The following is an 18,413-nucleotide window of genomic DNA, read 5'->3' on the forward strand; positions in this document are numbered from 1 at the left end:
CTTGTGCAATTCCCTGGGGTGTTTATTTTCCATGATTCCAGTTCTCTCCCTGGTACAGTGATTTCCATTTCTTTCCCCTCATTCATTTATTATTGTATTTCATAGAATCATAGAATGGCCTGGGTTGGAAGGGACTTTAAAGATCATCAAGTTCCAACCTCCCACCGTGGGCAGGGGCGCCTTCCACTATCCCAGGTTGCTCCAAGCCCTATCCAACACTTCCAGGGATGGAGCAGCTACAGCCTCTGTGGGCCACCTGTGCCAGGAATTCAGCACCCTCACAGAGAAAAAATTATTTCTAATATATAATCTAAACCGACTCTATTTTAGTTTGAAGCTATTCCCCCTTGTCCTGTCACTCCAGGCTCTTGAAAACAGACTTTCTCCATCTTTCTTTTTGGCTCCTTCAGGCACTGTCAGGCTGCAGTTAGGTCACCCTGAAACTTCTCTTTTCCACGTTGAACAATCCCAGTTGTCCCAGCCCTCTGATCATCCTGGTGCCTTCTCTGGACTCTCTCTAGGAGCTCCACACCCTTCCTGTGCTGGGACCCCCAGGCTGAAAGCAGCTCTGCAGAGGGGCAGAATCCCCCCTCCCCTACTGGGGCTGAGCCCAGGGCAGGGGGGTTTGAGGTCCCAGCACACATGGCCAGGGCAGGGCCAGCCCTCACCCCCAGCACCCCCAGGTCCTTCTCCCAGGACTGCTCTTGACCTGTTCATTCCCAGCCTGGATGGATCCTGAGGATTGCCCCAGCCAGATGCAGCTCTAGCACTTGGTCTTGTTAAACATCATGAGTCTCATGAGCCTGCTGGCCGATTTCTCTGTGGATAAAAATGACTTTTTCAGAATAATTAATGTCTGGAATCTCTTGCCACTTTACTGACAACTGTCTTCTCTAAAAGCACTGCTGAAATGCTCAGACTTCTCACATGTTCAGTGTAGTCATTGTCCCAGTATTCTCACTGTCCACAAGCCTTTCTTGGTCTGGGATGAATGTGTATTGTTTTTATCACTTTTACTAAGTAATTATTTTTAGAAATTTTTGTTTTCTTATGGCTTTCTTAAACAGCTTAAGTTTCTTGTTGAGAAGGCTTGAAACCATAATAGCAATTTGTATCAGTCCATTGATTGGCCATGTCTACCAGCATACACCTTTAAGTGAATGCTTCAGTTGTTGGTTTTGTAAACATCAAAGTGCTTCTTTTTCCTCTCCTCTTTTTGATTCAGATGTATTGAGAAAAGAACCAGCACTAAGCAAATCTGTTTGATGCTGCACCAGAGTTTTTTTAATATCCGTATGTGGCTTCCAACCACACATGGAGATAGCACGTCTCATTTTGGTGGTGTGGCAGGGAATGTTGATAACCCCCACCAGGCATTTCTTATTTTATACTTTATGTCATGTGCTACCAGGAGTACTGAGTTCAGTGATATAACTCCTGATAACATTTTGAAATATCAGAGAATCCAAGTTTTCTTTTTTTTATGAGGTGTTCCGTGTGTTTTTCCTACAAGGACTTGGCTGTTGCTGGTAGGAGGGTGAGCTGCAGCAGCAGCAATGTCCGTGGGGTTTGCCAGCAGTGCCTCAACAAAGCTCTGCACCTCCACACTGCCTTCTGCTGTGCCACTGCCCAGCCTGAGGGCAGAGCTCTGCTTCTTGTTGCCCTGCATTTGGGAAGGAGCTTCAGTGAACAAAACCTCAAGTGAAATACCTACAGTGGTTCCTCTATTCTTGCACTTCTGAAATTCCACATTCTTAGCTCTTGATGTTAACTGTTTTCCTTAGGTTTTTTATTCCCAGTGACCTATCTATACTCAGGAAGGACTCTCTGAAAGAGTGTGGTCTCTGTTGAGAAACCAAAAAAGAAAAAGACAAACCGAACTGCTCTGTTAAAATATGTTAGGGAAATGTATCATCAATATTAATGCTTCTTAAAAGTTAAATATGAGTGTAAAGCTGGCAGATTGTGTTTCACTGTTGTATACCCCTTGCTGGGGCTCTGGCAGTCAGAGACAGCATGACGTTGTGGGTAGGGCACTGTGTGCAAGTGTAGGTTCTGTCTTTTCTTTGTGCCCATTGAGTTGTTGTGCCAAATTCATGGAATTTCTTTGTGGTATGGCTTTCCTTAAAAGTTGTAAAATGGGAATGTTATCATCCCTTTCCTCCTTAAAGCTGTTCAGGTCATCTAATCCTGCTGTAAAAATCAGTGCTGCTTTGTCTACCCCCCCACCTCGGTACTGGTGTTTTTCCAAAGTACAAGCAGAACATCTGCTATTGGCAGATTCAGTATATAATTTCCTTTGTTAAGAAGCATGGATTGAAACCAATGTTTGAGTGAAACACTTACTGTGTATAGTGACTAGAAATTACACTTAATACCTTAACCACTATAATTCTTGTGCTTTATTTTCGTTTTGTTTTTTTGAGAAGAGAGCTACAAGAAATCTTTTGGGGATTTCAGTGTGTAAACATTTCCTTAGTCACAGTTCTTTCTGTGTAGAGCCCTTGACTCCAAGGAAGAATTTTGCAGAGAGGAATAAGCAAAGGTTACCAATTGCAAGTTTTCTGTGTTTTTGTTGGGTAGCTCTTGATAGTGTCTCTTAAATGTCTAATTGAGACACTGCTACTTGAGGTAGAATTTATAGAAAGTCTAGAGAACTGTTCATCTTTTGGAAATACATATAGTGGGAATAGCTACACAGGGAGCAGTGAGACTGTACACTTGAAATGGATGAAATAGGGAGATCAGTGTTTGGCTTTTACTAGGACTTACTGTGACATTCTCTTCCATACTTTATTTCTGATTTCCTAAGTCCAGAGGCCTGTATTGCTGCTCCTAGTTATTCTGATTCTGCATGATCTGTAGAGCACTGGGAAGTGCAGTGTCACACACCCAGCACCTTGTGTCCAGTTTCATGCTTGTGGACTCTGTTTCTCTGCCCCTCAGCCAGATGGGGCTGTGCTTACACTCCTGCTTGTTTTCCATCAGATCAGCTTCAGTTGTCATCTTCATTTTGATTCCTTTTAAAGTCCCCTGTTTTCTCAGAATCCATCTTACTGTAGACTGAATCAAAAGGAGCAGGGAGTTTACATGTGTGCAGGTAGTTTTCTTTCAAAGAGTGTAGCAGTAATGTAGAGAAATGTGGAAAGGGAGTACCATGAAGGTAGTCAAAACATTGCTGGAGGTTGGCTGTGATACCAGCAAGCCCATTAGTACTGTTTTGTTTTAAATCTACCTTGATGCCTTTTAATCTTCTTGTTTGAGATAGTGGAATTCCTTTTGGATATAAAGGTGATGGCACTTTTTTGGACAAAATCAGGAACATCTGCTGGTGTCTTTTAAAGTGTGCAGTGTTGTTCTTCCTAGCAGTTCTTGACACCCTCTTGTTTGGTTAATGCTTTACCATCTGTTAACTTGATGATATTGTAATGAGAAGGGAGTTTATTGGTGAATCTCTGACAGCATTAAAACATTGGTTTTGCATCCCTTTTCCTCCTTCAGCTCTACATATGCTGATGTATTTCTATCTGATTTAAATTTTGCCAAGGTTGTTACTCTGTGTTTGCACTCTCTCTGAAATTTATACTCTGCTTTAAGCTCATTCTAGCATGTTGTTGTCCAATGAGTTGTTGACTGTGTAGAACTTCAAGTGCTGAAGATTATGCTTGTCCAATTTTCTCCTTGTGCATGTGCTTTCCCTCATTTAAGTGAGGAAAAATGTAATTTAATTCATGCCTTGTGTGTGTGCTGCAGTGCCATATACAGGTGCTACCTGCAGGATAATGTGGACAAAGTGATTTTGCCATAAAGTGGTGTTTTGTATCTGTTACTCTAATATGAATGTCAGGGTTGAATGGAAGAAGCAGAAATCTTTACTGTGAAGTTCACTAGTTTTAGTCTTGCTGTCTCACTACATCAAGAATCATCCTCTCCTGATGTTGTGATAAAAGCTTGAACAATTTGTCATGTATTTTAGGCAATAAAACTTGCAGAACCTATTAGGAGAGTACTGTGCCCTGAACATTATTTTGTATTTTGTTATTGATCTATTCTGTTATTATTCCAACTATATTAATCTTTACTTTTAATTACTGCTTGTGAAAACATCACTTTCTGGTATCTGTCAGGAGCTGTGGATCCTAAAGATAATAAGACTCTTCTTCCCTGACATAGTAGGAGCTCCTCAAAATGGTTGGTGACTGGTTATTTTGAGATTCCTACAGCTCCTTTTAAATAAATGCTGTTGGGTTTTGCTGGTTGGTTGGTTTTGGGTTTCTTTTGTTTTGTTTTTTGGGTTTTTTGTGTGTGTGTGTGGTTTTTTGTTTGTTTTTGGTTTTTGTTTGTTTTTTCATGCAAAAGCCAGATACAGTGATTAGAAATTGTAATTAATTCCCATTATTTGCCCTAATATAAATTCAGTGATAGCATGTGTGGTCAGACATCCAGAATTCTGCTTTGTTGTCTGTGCCATTTGATATTAAGTTAATATTTCATTTTGCAGAAGAGCAGTTACATCACATTGGTGCTTATGGTAGGCAACACCTATTGCTTTCTTTTCTATGTAACAGTGCAGTAAAACACCTTTCTTCCAGAACAGCTGTAAAACACAAAAAAGGTCAATGTGAGGACTTAAGGAATTTTCTGAAACCATTCAAATCTTAACATTAAATGTGTATAATTTGTTTAATAGTCCTAGTGAACATACCATTTGGAATATTTTTCTCCTACATGAATATTCTACATTCTAGGCTATGCAGTGAGATAACTAATCTTGAACTACGAACTCCAACTAAAATGCCAATGAAAAGCTGAATTTTATTTTAGAGCAGATGCACTGGAAAAACCAAAAACTGAAAATCTGTCCTAGAAGCACTGAAACATGGAAATACAAAGCAACCTTTAGGAATAAGTGTTAAATATATTGAAGTTTGGATGAATATTTAGATGCAAATGAAAGCATATACCTAAAATGTGTATCAGCAATTAGGCTGCAAATATATTAACAGGTGGCTTAGATGTGTTTCTTTCAGGAATAGCTATCAACTGTTATAAATTCTGTTCACAATTTTTCTTTGGCATTTGTGATTTAGATCCATCTAATTTTACCTCTTTTCTGAGTACAGTTCTGAAAACTGGAACACTTTTTATCATGTTGGCATTACAAGACTATTGCTCCAGAGTCCTTTAGCATACAAAGAAATGTTGCTTAATGGAATTCTTACAGTAATGTCAAATTTGTACAAATCTCTTAAGATTTGTGTTATGAATTCTTGTGCAATGTAATGAACAACAGGTTTAAAATGTTTTTAGACAATGAGACCAAATTTTTTATTGGGTTTAAAGTGGAAACAAAACATGGTTGATAAACTGCTGCAAAGAAATTGTGATTTGAATATTGTCCAAATATGTAAAAGCTTTAAAATGAATTTTGGGTGTATTTATAGTGATTTATAGAACTATCATAGCTGTTCATCTTGCTGATGGATAAACAGAAGAGTCAGTGTTATATTCCTATTTGAGGATCACATCAAAGTGAAACCAGTCCTAATAATGGGGTCTGGCAGAATCTGAACTGGTGTGATTTGGTTGTGACTTGATGAAGCATCCTGGTTTTTAAACAGGCCATCATGTACCATGTGAATTTAGTTAAACCTAATGGAAAAGTTTAGAATAAACTTGGATTTTTTCACTAAGGTGAATAACTGACTGGGATCTGTGATTACTAGTTTTTAATAATGTGCTCCCTTACACTTTTGCTGGTGGCTTTTGTGTTTGATAAATGTGTGTAAGAGAAATGAAGTACAGTTATTGTAAGGTATGAATTTACTCTCTGACTTCATGTTTCACACTGCATTTTTACAGTGAGTTTTACTGCTGCTCCCCCACCTCTTTTTTTCCATTGCTACCTGAGTAGAATTTTGTTTAAAATAAAGTTGTCACTTGTTATCATTGAAGGATGAATCTTCAATATTTGGTGCTTAAATAAAACCGTGGCTGTTAAAATAAGGCAGTGTGTAAGAATAAAAATATAAGATAAAATATAGCTTCACGTCTTTAGGCCATCTTCAGCATTTCCCAATCACTGAAAATCTTGAGAATAAGAAACCAAGCAGGTGATTTAGATGGGGTAGAAAAACATGGAAGAGAGAGGAGTTGCTTGATAAGCAACAGCAGAAAGTGAACGGCTTAATGTTTACCTCAAAATAACTCGAGCTCTCTCACCAGGAATTGGGACAAATTGTGAGTGATGAAGTAGAGACAGCCTCTTGTTTAAGGGGTCTTTTGTGGCAGAAAATGAGAAAAATGAGGACCATGTTCATGTAAATGGATATCAGTGCAGAACTCCCAGATTTTTGTCTAGATGCTTGGCCTTGTGTACATGGGCATGTTCCAGGAGTGTGGAGTTCCTTATTTCCACTGTAAGAGAAAATGATGACTCCTGTTATTCTGCAAGTTAACTATTGACAATTCTATTTAACACTGGTATTTGCTTGGCTGGAGTTATAAAACAATAGGGAAAGGATATTGAGCCTTTTTGGGGCTGATGTGCATTACTCTCTGTGGGTTTTTGCCAAGTTGTGTTGTCAGGGAATCCAAACAACTCTGCACACCCCAAGCCCCTGCCTGAAGCCTGTAAAAATTAGGTCCTTGCATCTGTTCACATCTGTTTATAAAAGGGTTGGGGTTAATTTTTTATAGGTAAATAGGCATGATTCAATAATATCTGGGATCATATCTTCCACTTGGGTAATCCTTCTAATTAATTTATGGTTTGCTGTGGGGTTTTTCACACGTAGTCTCTGCAGTGATTAATCAGAATTCTAAAACTGGCAGCCCATAGCAGCGTTACAAATGACAAAGCCAAACCTAAAAGTTGTAACCAGTTAACTTACTCTAGCTTCTTGAGAGTCATTTGTGGAGAAACGTACTCCTCATCCCTGGGAAGTATCAGATGTACTTGAAATTATGATATCTGAATGTAACTTCTGATTTTCATTATGCCAGTGAGCCTTTCATGGCAGATACCCTGTGACAACAGTGATCAGTGCTAGCTTTAGCCTGTTTTGCATTCAAATTACATAAAAATGGATACTGAGCCCTTTATCGGTTCAGGAACTCTGCACTGGTGCTTTTTACAGTAACTACCATGTTTTGCATAATTATCTGTCATTGAGCCCCACTAAACTGGGGAAAAAATGGAAGAGAGTAGAGAGATTATGGAAAGGTACCATTGAGGATCACAGAATCATAGAATGGCCTGGGTTGGAAAGGATTTTAAAGATCATTGACTTCCAGCCTCCCACGATGGGCAAGGACACCTTCCACTATCCCAGGCTTCCAATAGCCCCATCCAGCCTGGCCTTGGGCACTGCCAGGGATCCAGGGGCAGCCACAGCTGCTCTGGGCACCCTGTGCCAGCCCTGCCCACCCTGCCAGGGAACAATTCCTGCCCAAGATCCCATCCAGCCCTGCCCTCTGCCACTGGCAGCCATTCCCTATGTGCTGTCCCTCCAGCCCTTGCCAATTGTCTCTCTCCATCTTTCCTGCAGCTCCTTCAGGCCCTGCAAGGCCACCCTGAGCTCAGCCCAAAGCTTCTCCTCTGCAGGTGAACAATGCCAGCTGTGCCAGCCTTTCCTCCCAGCAGAGCTGCTCCATGCTCTGCTCATCCTGGAGCCTCCTCTGGGCTCTCTCAGCAGCTCCAGCTCCTCGCTGTGCTGGCCCAGGGCTGGGGCAGCTCTGCAGGTGCTCAGGGTCTCACCTGGGGGGCAGAGGGGCAGAATTGCCTCCCTTGGCATGCTTTTCTTCTCTTGCTTCTCCTTCTCCTTGACCTTTGATTGCTTTCTATACTGCTTTTCTGTATGTGACAGCATAGAATTTTTTGGCTCTGATACAGGCTTTATGTACACTTTCTCCTTGCACCTCTGTGGTTCTGCAATAGAGCTGGTCTTAGAAATCTTCCCAGTGGGAGAAACAGCTTCATCACTGGAGCATCGTGGCTCCTGTGGGATGGTAGTTTGTGGGAAGTATATGAATTTATTTTTCCATCTAGTTGGAGGTGCTAAGTGACTAAAAAAAGTGAGGCAGAGCTGTGGGTGCTTCAGAGAGGAGCTGAGAAGTCTGGCTCTCAACTTCATGCTAAAACTTTCTGACTTTTGAGCGAGATAGCAAGAGGATGAGCAGGGAGGATGACATCTGGGAATCATGGCAGCTTGTCATTAGGCCTGATGAAGTCAAAAGTATCTCAACGATGACCTAGTTTAATAACTGAGGGAGAGGATGGAGGATTGTGGGAAGCTGCCGTTCACTTTCTCTTAGAGAAAAATTCCTCAGCCTTGCAAGAATGATGAGCCACTTTTGTTCCTCAAAAGAGTCATAGTGTACATAAAAAGAGATGTTGGAGGGATTAAAGCTGGAACAGATTAATATTAACCATAACTGAAGAATTAAATTAGTGGCTGTGTGCTGTAGGCTACACTATTATAGGAGGCAACTAGCAGCAGCAAGAACAAAAAAGAAGTTGAGAAAGAGCTTGGGAAAAGAGAAATTTCCTTATTGGAGACATAGAAAATGAAACCTATTCTTACTTTAACTGGTTTAAATGAAGTGAGTGAAATCTAGCACACTTGTGGGTATACTTTTATGAAATATTTACTTTAAATTAAACAGTTATTTGATTTAAACAATGTAACTAATTATAAAAAGGTGCTTTGGATGTATTGCTCTAAAGAGCATATGTTACCATAAATTACCATTGGCCATATATTAGCTGGTTTTACAGTTGGGATTCTTCTGATACCAGGTGAATTGATTAAAACTGTAAAAGAGAACAAAACTGGAAGGTGCTAAATCTATTTATCATGTTTCTGGATTATTAAAATACTTAGATGTATGAGGAATGAAGGAAGAATAAGGAGATGCCTGCAGGGGAAACAGAGTATGCAAAAGTTGGAGGTAAGGGAGCTATAATATAGAGGGTATATAAAGATAAGAGGATATGGTGGGTTATTTTAAATTAGCCAGAGAGTAAAGATAAATGATAATTACTTTGAAATCTCTGCCACTGATAGGAAGAGACACAAGGAGTATTGCAAAAGGGAACATATAATGAGATAATTTTGTGTTACTTTCGAGTAGTACTTTCACAGCTAATAAATTTTTTAAAATCAGTGATTTTCTGCTTGAGAACACCATAAAAAGTTTCATGTTGTTCACATCACAGCCAAGTATTGTTTAGAGCATGAAGAACTGTAAGTGATAAAGGAGCACACAAGATTAAAGAAGTGAACATAAGGCAGTGCTGCAGCATCCTGGTACTGCCAGCAGCTCTGGCACGTGCTGCAGTGTGGAGCAGCTCCTCAAGGTGCTGAGCTGGTTGCCCCACCACTTCTGATGGTCCTCACTGCAAGGGTTGGAAATGCTCTTTGGCCTCCAGCCTCATTTATTCTTTCCCCAGATGTCTTGTGCTCTTGTTGTGTGGTGTTGACACAGTTGGAGCTTTAGTCCTGCATGCATCACTTGCTCTCCTGCTGTCGCTCAGGAAGCAAAATGCACGGGATCCTCTGAGCTCCAGCACTTCCAGTCATGGCTTTTTCTCCTGTTTTCTTTACTCTGGAAGTAAAGAAATGTTTTCTTGGTGGAAGGAGATATAACTGGGTGATTTTATTATTTTGAGAGCACATTTTCAGGATTACAGAGGTTGTATTTATTTCAGTGTTGGGGACATGGAGATTGTAATCAGAGGCTGAAGTCTCCTGGATGGCTGCTACCATTCAGTAAAAGGAATGAGCAGTACAGCCACGGGTACAGAATACTGCAGGAGAGCCCTGGAGGGACTGCAAGCAGATCCTTCACCTTCTTCTTGCCTTTAGAAAAATGTCTCTGGCTGGATATCAGGAGAAAAGAGTAGAAGAGATTTAGTTTTGGACATGGGCTTGTAAAGTTGCCTGCTCTGTTGGCTTAGGGGAGTGGATCTCTGGTGTCCTGAAGAATAGAGGCAGCAGAGCCCATGTCTTAATAGCCCTCAGTCTGCTAGAGCAGTTACCAGGGTAAAAAGTGAATGTTTTATTCATTCTTTGAATGTAACACAGGGCAGGCTGGCCTTTTGTTATTTCCACATCCTTCCAAAGTTTGGTGAGCTGGAAAGTTGGGTATAAATGGCATGGCAGAAGTCCCTAACAAAACTGTCTTGCCTAGAATGGGAAAAAACCGCTTTCATTCTGAGGAGACTGTGCTATCTAAGCATGGACTGGATAAAAGCACACTGATTTTTGTAGCCGTGGCAACTTTCTATGTAATCTCTTCTTTTGAGAAATAGAGTTAAAGATAAGATTAGTAAAACATTCCTCTTATCTGATTCTATTGTTGTGTAGTAGAGAATATTATTTCTTTGTCTGTGGCCTTATTAAATATACGAGCAAAGCTAAACCCAAATATTTCTTTTTGTTGTTTTCCAAAGGATTCATCCCCCTGAATTCTTCAAGAACAAATATGCTGTGGATGAAGCCCACTATGTGACTGAGGTGAGTTGTCTGTGTCTCTGAATATTTTTTTCTGTGAATACAAAATCACAGTGAGTGGCAATGACTTTGCTTAATTTTAGTCTCCTCCTTACTGGATGTCTCCTGACTTGGTGGGATCTTCTCTGTTACTGGAAAATGTCCTTTTATCTTAAAAAGCACTTGTAAATATTTTTTAAGGCTGTTTTGATCTGACCACATTCTTAATCCAAAGGCACTCTCATAAACACGTTTTGTGCATGATGAGCCACACCTGTCAGTGTGTGGCTTTATCCAATACAATAAATTTTTTTGGATTGCCTTTGAGATTTGAGGAGATTACTGTCAAGGAGGTTGCATGTCCTAGCTCTGACTTAGGAGCCTATGTTCCTTTTATGCCTCCAAAAAGCTGTTGGGAAAGGCTGCCTGCCTCACTCTTATTTTCTACAGAATCAGCCTATTACTTGAATAAGCAAATATATTCCCATTTCTCAGTGCAAGTGTGCCTTGCTTAGTTAGGTTTCAGATTTAATTTCTGAGCAGATGTTTGTGCACTTGTGCACCTGGCCAGCAATGGTTTCTTTGGCAGGAAGGCTCAGCAGGTGAGGACAGAATTCCTGCCAAGCTCTGTGTGGCACTTTCATGGAGAGCAGCTTAAAGAAGACTCCTCTGATTCTTCTGTTCCCATAGAACACTAACTCTGGCTCTCTAGACCAAAAGTTTTGCTCTCATCAGCTGTGAGGAGGTTTCATTTAATTTTGATAATGAGTCCAGCAACAAAGTAAAGTTTGATCAGTATGTCAGAAGCTGGAAGTGGAGGGAGCTATGGAGAGGTTGATTTTTGCCATGTGTGAGTTGAAGTCCTGTAGTGTTCAGGTGCTCCAGTGCTCATAAATTGCAAGTAGAAAATACATGTTTTATTTTTAAAAATCACATTCACTTTAGTCGTTTTGGGTCACTTTCTGTCAACAAATATCTTTATTGCAGTTCTATTCACTGCTTTTTTACTGCTTAAAAACTTAATGGATAGGAAAAAGAGCTCTTTATGTGGACCAGTAAATAAATTTAAAAACGAAGGCTGCTTTTGACCTGGACTGCATGTATTGAAGTTGGAAGCTGTTGAAGCTTGCATAACTGGCTCTCAACAGTTCCTTCTATAACTTTTGCCTTGTTTGCTGAGGAATTGGTTTTCCACCATTAGGACACAAGGGGCCTTTTTTATAGAATAGTTTTTTGTCAGTGAACATGTATAGGTGTGTTATCCTGATAATTCATGAGATTAAGAAACAAAAAAAAGTAAAGGGTGCAATTGATATTTTTGAACTTTCCTACCATATACTTGGTTTTGTTAATATTAGTAGTGTGCTATTAAGGTGATTTAAAGTTGATAGAATATTGCTCCATGAAGCTGTGTCATGTGTTCATTGCCTCAAGGTATGTGTAATTCAGCACCCACCCTTCTGCAGCAGGTCTGAAAGCCCAGTGATTTTGTTGTCAGTTTGTGAATGTTTGAAGGACACTGAAGGAGCCTAATAAAAGGATTAGTCATTAGAAGTGACCCAGTGAGAAGAACAGTAAATATTCTTTGTTAAGCATTTAGCACATTGCAGTAATAATATTAATGCAAGTGTTATATGTGCAAGATGGAGTACCCTGCTGTTCCTTATTTCTGTGTGACATTACTACTTTTTGACTCCTATGTTGTGTCTTCCTAATGATGACAGTAGACATGAGTTATAGTTGGTATTTATATCTAAAGGACACAATCAACTTGATCACTGTGGTTCTGTCAATATTTTGTATTCTGCTATCTCTTGTTGCATGTCTCAGGTAATACTACAATATCTGAAAGGTATCAGAGGAACATTTTTGTCTTTGCAGCTCATTTGCTTTATATACAGTGAATATTGATGAAATTGGTATCAATGTGGTTATGAGGAAGAAAGATTAATAACAGTAATCTAAAACCTCTTTTTAGATATCCAGCGTACTGGCTTCAAAGAAACCTGCTGTACTTTTGACTTTGGTAAGTCATAATCTGAAAATACTAAATTTCTTCAATAAGGGTACCAGTTTATTCAGCATTTCTTTGCACTGTCATTCTCTATTTTTACCTCCCCTTTTTACACCAAGTTTGAGGTCACCCATGTATAGCAGTCTAGTGTCTGGCTCCTCCATGATTTCAAGATTTGTATCCTCTAGCCTCATCCAGTCTGCATTCTGTCTGCAGAAGCTGTATTGGTTTTCTGGTAAAACATGACAAGCTTATTGACCATGATGGCCTCCAGCCTATCTATACTGACTTCAAATCCCTTTTTCCTTTTATGCTGTTCTGGCCATATCATGAACATATTTGGGGCTTTCTGCTTGCTAAATATTTTGAATGGTGCTTGCTTATTTCTTGGGAAGAAGCATGAATGATTGGAGGCAAAGACTGCAAGTTTCTCCTTCCCCATCACCTCTCTCCCACCCTGCTTTACAGGTGTTTTGTAAACTCTTACTATCTGTTTTATTGTCTCCAGTCTTTATTAAAATTATTTGCTGACTCTGAGTTTCCCTTACAGCAAATGCAGTGGCAGCTCCTGGATTTCTTGTTTTCCTATGATAGAGACCAGACAGAAATCTTAACAAAAAAATCCCTCCTTAGGAAGTTATATGGCCTCAGATCTGAATTCTTTATCCATTTAGCATAGAGGCCCTAAATATTTTTCAGTCTTTCTTTCACTTATATTTTTATACTCACATATACACTTAAAAGATGCCCTTATGTCTTAATTTCATGTTCTTTAAGAGAAATGAGAGAAATTGAATATTTGACTATCTTGTGCTTCTTACTGTGCATTTCTTCCCATGGAGTTGTTGAGTAGTTACCACTCTGGGAGCATCCTGTTGTAATCAGGAATTTTCACATAATTTTTGGCTGAGAGGAGGGTGCTGTGGTGCTTTCACATTCCTCCCACTGCTGTGAAGAAGTATTCAGAGAAGGGAAGAGCATTTCTCTGTCTGCTACTGAATGGAAAGCTGGTCCTCTCCTCCTGTGGTCTCATTCCAGAGCTGCTGCTCTGCAGGGTTCCCCAGGCACGTGTCACAAGTGTTCATCTGCTGTGTGGCAGCCAAAATACTCTTGCTTATGCTGCTTGCTTGAATGGAAAGCTGTAGGGGAGCAGCAAGCAAATTTAAATAGTAACATTGCCAAGGCATTGCATAATAATTTATTTTAATATTAAATGACTTTAGAAGAAACCCTGCCTATTTTTCATTCTCTTGCCCTGTATAATTATATTATAGTTTCACACCTCCCTTTCAAGATGTAAGGGCATTAGAAATCAAAGCTTGCCTTTTTCCTAAGCAGCACATCCTGACCTGAGTTCTGTGCTGGTCTGCTATGGAACTGATTATTTCTTGTACTGGACTGTGTTTGAACAAACAGTTGGGGGTTTTTATTTATAGTGATTCAGGTACACTTATGTGTAAGTTTTCCCAAATACTTACTGCAATCAAGTTCTCCCCATGATTTAAATTTTAAATACATGTGTTTGGCTGAGAATCACAGTCCTTTTAATCTTTTTCTTCCCAGCGTGGTATTAATACTGATAGTGGAAATGTCTCCAAAGAAGCTTCGTTTGAGGGGATCAGCCAGTAAGTGACACAGCTTTTTTGTACATTAATTGTTACATGGTTATGTTGAATTCATTTTATATTTCAAATTAAATGATGTTTTCTCTTAATGAAAGGATGTTGAATGGCAGATCAGATGCCAAACATTTTATTTCCAAAGAAATTTTGATCCCTGTTTCTAATGACTTGAAATACAGTCAGTTGTTTTTTTTCTTTTAATCTCTCTTTTAGCTAAGTGAATCCAAATTTTCTCTTTGTCTGTGTTTACACTGCAGCTATTTAAAACCAAATAAACCCATCCTCGTGCATCCATTTCCACTTTTGGGATTGGAACATATGATTTTCAGATTGAAGAAAAATTAATCTTTAAGAGTTGCTTCTTTCTCTTACTGAGTTCATTGTACATTATTAATCTAGATATTAGGGATTCTGGTTATGCACAGTCTTCTGAAAAAATGTTACATTACAGGTGTAAAATAAAATCACAAATCACAAAAAAAGAAATAATCATTTCTCTGTCTAGATGTGAGCTTTTAGTGTCCCTTAATGCTGTCTTTTTATGAAGTTTGGCTACTAGTGAGGTGAAATGTCTTCCTGCATGCAGTATTTTGAAAGGGCAGTAAATAGAAATACATCACAGCTTGCTCTGGGATATGAGGATGATGGCCTCAATTTTTAATGAAATACAATTGTCTGTTCTGTTACAATATCTTTCAAAGAAGATAATTTTCTGTTTTTAGCTCAAGTGTATAGCAAAAAGTTCCTCCTCATTAAAAATCCTGTTAAAATAAACAGTTGTGCTGAGATGCTGAGCATTTTTTATGATAGCTGGCTCCCAGTCACCCCACTATATTTTTTTTCCATCCTCCTCTGTTAACAGCATGTTAATTCTACAATGAAGATGGTAGGGCACAGAATTTGCTGCAAGTCTGGGCACACATTTGTATGGTCTGAACATGCTTTGTGCTGGGATTCTTTCTTTCTTTGTGTCAAGTGATTCTGAAATCTGGAATCTGATTTCATAATTACTTAGTTCTCCTCTCTGCATCCTAAATGGGAATGTAATGGTTCTGTGAGGGATATTGGGAACAAGGTGCCAGGCACATCTTTTATGCTCACTGAGTTTAGTATGAATTACTCCACAGTACATGCAGGTCACTTCTGATGAGTGTTTGGCATCCTTTCCAGTGAGAGTTCTGTTGCTTTGTCCAAGTAGATACTCATTTTACACTCTCCACACACAGGTGGACTCCAAAATCTGTGTGGAGCAATATCTCCAGTTTTCTCTGATACACCTCCACATGAAATATAAACAGTTATTGACTTCACCAGCAATTCTTAATTGGAATGAGGTACAAAAGTCTGTTTGAACTACCAAAATCCCCTTTTTTACCCTGAATTTCACTAAACTCCATTTAAAGAGTTTAATTAGTAGCCCATTCACTAGTCAACATAAAGCTAGGAAGCCACTCCATTTAGCACTTCATTTGAGATTTTAATAGAGTGTGTCCTACAAGACATAATGATATTTAAGCATTGGCTTCTCAGTTAGTGTGAAACATGCTGTCCATGTGCTCCAGGAAGAGTGCTTCTCCATTCCTAGCAGGGATTTCCAGCTGTTAGCAGGTATTTCTCTTTTGAGACTTGGCACATGTTCATCCCTGTCCAGCCCTAGGCACTGGGTCATTCATTTTGCTGCCTTTGACAGCTCTGGTTGGTGCCTTCTCCTCCCAAGCTCACAGTATGGAAGAGCATGCACTGATTTTGTTGTTGGGTCAACTCTCCTGACAGAGACCATGCCTTCAAACCACTTGTCACTCCAGCCTTTCTTTGATCTCCCTGATTCCATTTGTGTCTTCTCCTGGGCTGTGGTGGCTCTGGTGGGCTCGTGCTTGCTCCACGTGCCGGGGGTAACTGATGGTCTGGAGGAGGGGCTGGGCTTCCTTTTAAACTCTGCTTGCCTCAGAATTGTGTAACTGTCTATTGCAATTGTTTCCATTACAGAAAGATATATTTCAGATGTATTGATTGTTTCCAGGAAGATTACACGCACAGCAATGTGTTCCTGCAAACTGTGCTCCCTCCTGCCTGCCTGCCTGTGACTGTGCCTTGCTGGCTCTCTCAGTCCTTGCCTCAGCCAGGCCATGATGCTCTATTTTACACCTGAGATGTTTGTTTTGTTTTCTGGCTTCCTGGCCAGGATCTAATTTCCTGCTAGGACCGTTTTGTGTTTCTCTTGCTCCCATATGTCCTTTTTCTCCTAGGTTGACCTGCCCCAGTGGGGGTGTGGGGGATATTTCATGGTGGATAATAATGAAAATAATGTCTGATTTCCTGAAAAAGGTGAATCTTACTCTCTTTGCAGGCTGTTCATCTGCTTCTGTCAGGAGCTGTGTTTTTCTTGCCCTAGTGATGTTGCTCCCCTGTCTTACTTTTGGAACCTTTTGAACTTCTTCTGGAACATTACTACCTAAGCTATTTGGTTAATTTTTCTACTGTCATAAATAGTCATTGGAGACAAAATGACTGCTGTGGTTGTGGGTCATTTCTGTGCCCTGAAGATAACCCTGAAGTTATTTTTGTCATGCTAAGCTTGATTCTATCCTGATTATAGAGTCTATGGTGGTGAATTATTTAATGGTCTCCATTAGTTTATGTGTAACTCTCTCATATAGCAAGGGGTGTTGTCCTTCAGAAAAGCTGGTCTGTTGCTACAGGCTGTGGGGACAGAGGCCAGTGGTCCCTGCTCAGCAGAGGGTCAGTGAGGGCCCAGCCTGGGACAGGGCTTAACACAGCAGGCCTGGACTGTTTCCTGGTGCTGCTCCTGGTGACTCCCCTCAGCTGAGCTCTGTTTGCAGCTCTTTGGAATCCTGCAGAAGTGGATTGCTCACTTGCCCCAGAAGGCAGATTTCTAAAGTAGTTCTAGCACTTTCTTTTCTAGAAATTAATATTTCTATTTGGTAATAGAGGCCGGTTCTGTGTTTGCAGGCTTTTTTCCTAATTCATGGATCCATTCTTCAGACTGGAGAATGTGCAGGATTTTCTTTAATCTTAGCACATCAGTTATGTAGCCCATGTAAAAATGCTTTGAGAGGATGTGACTCACCATACAGAAAATGGATTTTAACCTGTAGGGTTGAACAGTAATGTGCCATATGCTTTAAAACACTGTTGAATAAATCTTTGCTCACTGTATTGGCAGGGGTCTTTTCATCCTCAGAGTCAATTGAAGTAAATGATGGACAGTTGAAGCAATGTACCTATTGTTTAAAGTTTTGCACTGAATTCCTCTTTTCATATTTCATAGCCAAATCATCATTAGGACAGAGACTTTCCATGGTGAAGAAGAGGAGAAAATTCTAACATTGTGTGTGATTATGTTTTAGATCTTTATCACTGTAGACACACGCAGTATATTCATTAAACTGACAAAAAGAGGTCTCATTATGCAGTGCTTTTATATGGGAGGTGTAGATTTCTAGGGTTATTTTAACTAATGAATTTGTCTTGCATGTGCAAGGACAACTGAGTATGAAATCAATTTGGACATGCCTTAAAGTGTAGTATTTCTTAGTTCTGCATTGATTAAATGGGAGCATTAATACATTACAGATTGCAGCTGTAGCAAATGCCAATTTGTTTTCTTCCTCAAGACCACATATCTCATCATCTAAGTATTGTCAATTTGCAAATTGCAGAAAAATGTAAAATTAGATTGCACTGCCTAATCCCCCTAACATTAGGTAGTACATGTTTTGTTATGAGTAAGTTGTTTGCTGTCTACCATGGTTTTAGGGAGAGCACTAAATTGGAGAAAGCTATCCTTAAACCACAGCAGTAACTGAAGTGTAATTTGAGTTGTCAGCCTTAGAAGTCTCACAGTTATAAACAGGTGGCCTTGTGGCCACTCACACAGGACCCACAGCTTCCATGAGATGAGTGGAGCTCATCAGAGACAGTTCTGTCCTTAATCTTTGACTTCCCTGAGAAAGTGACCTACAATACATTCCCTGGCTCATGTGGATTGATGCTGTGTCTCAGAGGTCTAACATCTTGTTTTCTAGTTGGCATTACATCAGAAAGTTTGTATTTCAGGTAAGAGAGAGAACTTCTGTTCAGCTGATGACCTCCTGGCTCCTCTCCACCCACCAGCACCCTCCTGATTCAATCCTGCTGCCTCTCTGTGTGTTTAATGAGCTTCCCCAATTGACAGCAAACCAGAATTTTAAGGAACTGCCACTTAGTAGGTGGTTCCACCCAGCAAGACTTGGATTTCTGGCAGCACAAACTTCAAGAAGA

The 18,413-nt window shown here is 39.9% G+C and overlaps 1 protein-coding gene across 3 annotated transcripts in view; it reads left to right on the forward strand.

Annotated features, from left to right (window-relative positions):
- PEPD (peptidase D) overlaps positions 1-18,413 on the forward strand; it is a 144,971-nt gene that overhangs the window by 11,778 nt on the left and 114,780 nt on the right. For all 3 annotated transcript variants that reach the window (XM_088171820.1, XM_088171819.1, XM_014881912.2), the window contains 3 exons: positions 10,457-10,520; positions 12,475-12,522; positions 14,074-14,135. In XM_088171820.1, coding sequence (XP_088027946.1) covers positions 10,457-10,520; positions 12,475-12,522; positions 14,074-14,135 — 174 coding nt within the window. The remainder of the gene's footprint in view (positions 1-10,456; positions 10,521-12,474; positions 12,523-14,073; positions 14,136-18,413) is intronic.

Source organism: Sturnus vulgaris, chromosome 12, assembly GCF_052056855.1.
Source record: "Sturnus vulgaris isolate bStuVul1 chromosome 12, bStuVul1.hap1, whole genome shotgun sequence".
NCBI classification, from domain to species: Eukaryota; Metazoa; Chordata; class Aves; order Passeriformes; family Sturnidae; genus Sturnus; species Sturnus vulgaris.